This window comes from Mesitornis unicolor, unplaced genomic scaffold (assembly GCF_000695765.1).
Source record: "Mesitornis unicolor isolate BGI_N332 unplaced genomic scaffold, ASM69576v1 scaffold29600, whole genome shotgun sequence".
In the NCBI taxonomy this organism is placed as follows: Eukaryota; Metazoa; Chordata; class Aves; order Mesitornithiformes; family Mesitornithidae; genus Mesitornis; species Mesitornis unicolor.
In genome coordinates, this window is record NW_010158123.1 from 20,490 (window position 1) to 25,837 (window position 5,348).

General features: G+C 51.7%; 1 protein-coding gene across 1 annotated transcript; it reads left to right on the forward strand.

Annotated features, from left to right (window-relative positions):
* Positions 1-225: 225 nt before the first annotated feature.
* Positions 226-5,140, forward strand: SERPINC1 (serpin peptidase inhibitor, clade C (antithrombin), member 1). Its single transcript, XM_010182688.1, has 6 exons — positions 226-600; positions 2,826-3,041; positions 3,382-3,519; positions 3,611-4,004; positions 4,341-4,405; positions 4,596-5,140. Exons 1-6 carry the CDS (start codon positions 226-228, stop codon positions 4,767-4,769), a joined length of 1,362 nt encoding a protein of 453 aa, XP_010180990.1. The 3' UTR covers positions 4,770-5,140.
* The last annotated feature ends 208 nt before the right edge of the window (positions 5,141-5,348 follow it).

Genomic DNA, 5,348 nt, shown 5'->3' on the forward strand with positions numbered 1-5,348 from the left:
GTGTATTGTTTCTAAAAGCAGGGTGTGCTCAGAGGCATGCTCGTGCTGCTGGTGGTGTCCGTCGTCCCCACTTGTCCTGCAGCTACGGGACACAAGGATGATTGGAGAGGGCCACGTGGCTCCTGTCACTCTGGTGGCTGAAACAAGCCCCGTGGGCTGCGGTGGCAGCTTGCGTTTTCTGGGCAGGTGAGTGCGCGTTAGCTCTCTCTTTCTGTTTCCAGGAGAATGCATCTTTTTGTGGTGTGTCTCTTCAGCGTCTGGGGTCTGGCTGCCCCTGAGCACTATGTCGTGCAAGACATTTGCACCATAAAGCCACGCGACATCCCGGTGAACCCCATCTGCATCTATCGCAACCCTGAGAAGAAGCCGCAGGAGGACGAGGGGCAAGAGCCATGGAAGGGCAAGCTCCCGGAGTCTACTAACCCCCGGGTCTGGGAGCTGTCAAAGGCCAACTCACGCTTTGCTGTTGTCTTCTACAAGTACCTGGCTGACTCCAAGGACAATGGGGAGAACATCTTCATGTCACCCCTCAGCATTTCTACAGCCTTTGCCATGACAAAGCTTGGAGCCTGTGGCAGCACCCTCCAGCAGCTCATGGAGGTCAGTGGCATTTCCTCAGCCTTTTCCTGTGGCTGTCACCAGGGTCTGAAAGACAGCAGAGGTGCTAAAGGGCTCTCTGGGTCAGGATGGCTCCCTGGCTTAGAAAGGGAGACCTTTATTTAAACAAGCCCTTGGAAATGACATACACAGGCTGCTTGTCCCTGCATTTGTTTAGATCCCAGCTCTTTCCTCTGACTCCCTGTTTGGATCCCGAATTCAGGGTGGATTTCCAGGGTTTGAGAGGTTAGTTTTCATCTGGAGAAGAGGAAGCCCATTTGGGAGATGCGGGAAGGGAATGGGACCAGTTTGGTTCTTGCAGATTGGGCAAACACGCAGCTGAGCAGGTAGCTAAGCCTTTTCTTACACAAAAAAAACAACCAGGAAAAGCCACAAGAGGAAGTTCCATTGGGAGAGGCTCTTTTTCCACATTCCCTTTCTCTCTCTTTGGGACACAAATAAGACACATGGGACACCCTGCAGTCCACCTGGCTTCCAGGGCTCTAGCACCGTGTGGGAGCATAGAAACATCAGTTACTTCTTGAAGGCATCTTTGTAGGAAGCGTAAGAGTCCAAGCACTCAGCCAGGACTGACAGCTTCTGTGTGCTTGCGTTGGGCAGTATTACAGCAGCACAGTAAGGGCCTGATCTTCCTAAGCATGGGAGCTTGCATGGAGAGAACTTCTTCCAGATCTGGTTCCTAAACTTGGGGGTGAGCTCTGGTCCTGGGCTGAGTTGTAATCCTGAGTTCTGGCTCGTCCATGAGACCTATTAACTCCCTGCTTGTCCAAGCCCCCTTCTCACTCTCAGACCTGCTTGCCTGACAGCTGTGAGGGCACTCATCTGCCATGTGAGGTTTGGTACTGCCTGCGCCTTCCTTGCAGGGGGGAGACTACAGCGCAGAGGGGCCTTTTCCCTGTAACAGGGAGGTGTGACTTAAACTGCTCCACTTGTCCACACTGCTGCTGTCCTTACAGATCCTGCCTCTGGAGTAACGTTGGGGCCACCTGCCATCGTCTACAGCAGAGCAGAGCAGTGAACTGCATCTCCAAAATCTTCACTTGTGCTTTCCCTTCTGGGCTGCCCTCCCTGCTGGAGGAGGACCCTTCTCTCACTGAGCCCCCTGGGAGGCAGAGCTGTGCTCCCTACAAAAGGGCCAGTAACACCCCCTTTGCCACACAGAGAATGGTGCCAGAGCTCCTGGGTGCTGGTGTGGAGAAACGTGATATGGGATTTTCTGTGCCTTAAAGCCCTGAGGGTGGATAGAAGTAGACAAATCATAACTGTCCTTTCAGCTGACAGCTAGGAACAGATAAGAAAAAATTCACTGTGCTGCAGAAGTCTACCCTCAGCTGATTGCTACATAATCTCAATCCCTGCAAAAATAGATAACATGTACCAGAATTACTCAACAGGCCATGAGAATCCTGGGAAGGAGCAGCTTTTGGCATCATCGTGAGGGTTTAGCGCAAACCTCGTGAGTTCTCCTGTGACCTGCTCTGAGCCGAGAGCTCTTTCCAGGCCCCATCAGTGTGGTGCTCATCTCGTGTGAGGCTCTCACTGGGGTGTGTGGGGGTTTGTGGACACTGTGCATAAACTGTGTTAATTTTAACAGTACTGGGGAAAGCCTTGTGCCAAGCTTGAGTCTGCTTCCTGACAGGGTCAGAGTGCACAGCGAAAAACGTTGCTGAGACCTTAGCCTGTCTTCTGCACAGCCACCTAAAGGGTCGAGCCAAGTCATGCCCACGTTTGAGACAGACACATACAAAATGATGCATCTCCCCCTGACAGCCGGGTGGGGAACTGAGGCAGAGGAAGGGACAGATCCAAGTAGGTGCTTTGCCCATAGCTCTAGGAAAGGAACTTCAGTGAGCAGGAGCTGGAGCCTTCTCCTGGGTCAGAGGCAGCCAGGAGCTGGGACCAGTCAAAGGCAGAGTATGGAGAGCAAGGAAGCCAGGGTTAGAAAGAGGAGCAGTACCTCAGGATGCTGAGCAGTGTTTAAGCCTGCATTTTGGACTCCAAAACAGGGTCTTAGGCTGGTGATGTGTTGCTTTTATGTAGATTTGAGTTCCAAATTAAACATGGAGGGTGAAGCTCTGAGGGCCTGCAAATTTCTCTGCTCTGTGATCTGGGCTGTTGAGCAGCAGGCAAGGGCTGTGTCCCCACCACCTGCTGTGGGAGTGCAAGAGCCTGCTCATGGATTCCTTCTCACTGCTTGGCTTCTCCAGGTCTTTCGATTCGACACCATTTCAGAGAAGACGTCTGATCAGATCCACTTCTTCTTTGCCAAGCTGAACTGCCGACTGTACAAGAAAGCCAACAAATCCTCAGAGCTGGTATCCGCCAACCGCCTCTTCGGGGAGAAATCTTTAGTCTTCAATGAGACTTACCAGAACATCAGTGAAATAGTTTATGGAGCGAAACTTTGGCCCTTGAACTTCAAAGTGAGTTTGAACCACTTGGGGTTTTTCTTTTTTCTTTGTTTTTTTCCCCTTCCTGTTCTTCTGCTTTTGCTGCATCTCTGTCTCTTGCCCACAGGGAGTGCCTCACTCTGGGTGTGTGGGACATCAGTGGAGGCAGAAGGGAGCATGGGATGCAGCACCTTCTGTTCCAGCTCACCTTAACCACCACCACGTGCCAGCTTCGCGTTTCTAAACGCTGCAGCACCACACTGGGAGCAGTGTCCTCCCCAAGCACATGCACTGTTGACCTGTCTTCTGCAGAAGGGATACAAAGAGGTATTTAAAATGCTGAACTTAACTCCTTTTTTGTCTCTTCCTTCAGGAGAAGCCAGAACTTTCCAGGAAGATCATTAATGAGTGGGTGGCTAATAAGACAGAGAAGCGCATTACAGAAGTGGTCCCAGAAAGAGGTATTGATGATCTCACCGTCCTGGTCCTGGTCAATACCATTTATTTTAAGGTATGGATAACAAAACTGGGGGAGCAGCCCATTTCCTTGGGGGAGAACATGGTGCTCACGTTCATCTCTGTCCTCCCCCTCTTCCTTTTAGGGGCACTGGAAATCACAGTTCCCAGCTCCAAACACAAAACTGGATTTATTTCATACAGCCAATGGCGAGACTTGCAAAGTCCCAATCATGTACCAAGAGTCCAAATTCCACCACGCATCCATCCCGCAGGACAAAGTCCAGGTGCTGGAGCTGCCTTACAAAGGGGACGATATCACGATGGTGCTGGTCCTGCCCAGTGCTGGGACACCGCTGGTGGAGGTGGAGCGAGACCTGACATCGGAGAAGCTGCAGGGCTGGATAGACTCCATGACGGAGGTCTCTCTCTTTGTCTATCTCCCTCGCTTCCGTGTCGAGGACAGCTTCAGTGTCAAGGAGAAGCTGAGAAAAATGGGGCTGGAAGATCTCTTCAGTCCGGAAAATGCCAGACTCCCAGGTCAGATGTGAAGATGAAGCGGTGCAGAGTGAAGGTGGGGGGTGACCGTTCCTCCACAGGCACCAGGGCAGTAGGTACAGCAGCACGTGAGGATCGAGAACACGGAAGCACTTAAAGGTTGCTGCAGTCAGTGATGGACTCTGTGGTCCATCCCATCATGGACATGCAGCGCTGCTCTGCATTAAGGGCACGGGAGTTAAGCAATCAATTGCAGTTGGTGGAGGACATTCTTCTGTTAGTGTAGATGTGCCTTGTCCTTGAATGCAGACCATGAAGGAGCTCTCTTTAGCTGTTGTCCAAATACATAGTTTTAACTTTCGCAATGTTGTATTTCAGGTATCATTGCAGAGGGCCGTACAGATCTGTACGTATCCGAGGCTTTCCACAAAGCTTTCCTCGAGGTAAGCCTGGTTTTGTCCCAGGGGTGTCTTCCTCTTTGTCTTTTAAAACTTGAAGCATTGAAAGAAAAAATAGCTCTGAACCCACGGTGTTTACGTCCTCAATGATCTGGGCCTTTGAGGGAAGGTGGGAGAGCCCTTTAAGTAGTGCATAATGCCCGTATTTTAATCCCATCTTCTCTTCTGTTGGTAGGTGAATGAAGAAGGCAGTGAGGCATCAGCTGCTACAGCTGTCACTGTCTCCGGCCGCTCCTTCCCCATGAACAGAATAATCTTCAATGCCAACAGGCCCTTCCTGCTTTTCATCCGGGAAGCCGCCCTCAACACCATTATCTTCATGGGCAGAATAGCTGATCCTTGCTCTTAAAGGGGCTGTCAGGGCCTTGCTTCTCCCTCCGCTGCCTCTGGAAAAGGGGCAGCAGGGTATTGCCACAAGGCCCAGGCTGCTCCCAGGGTGCTTGGTCTTACTGCTTGGTGTAAGCAGCGGGGAGGGGCTGCATCCAACTGGGCTGTCACTGCTCCTCCTTGCGGTGTCAGGCGAGGGCTCAGAGGGCACCTCACCTGCTTCCAGCCTTCACTCAAAGGAAAACTGATTTGTTTCCAGCACCAGTATTTTTGGGACACCCAAACCCAAGTCCAGCATTGCTGTCATTCTCATATCCAACCCTCCTCCCTTTCAGGGCTCAAACTGTAACTCTGATCCCCTGGTTCATTAAAAACCTATAGATCTGTATGTAACAAACTGATCTCTGGATGGACAGTTTTCACTAAGTCACTTCCTAGGCCTACAGAAACTTTCCTTTTTCAACAACTGGGCCCTTCCCTGCGCTCCCCAGTCCCAGCAGAACAGCCCCATGCTGGAGAGGTCAGTGGCGCAGGAGCATCCAATGCCGTGTGCTGGCTGGGCCAGAAACGTCTCCCCCAGCTCTGTGTGGAACAGAGCTGC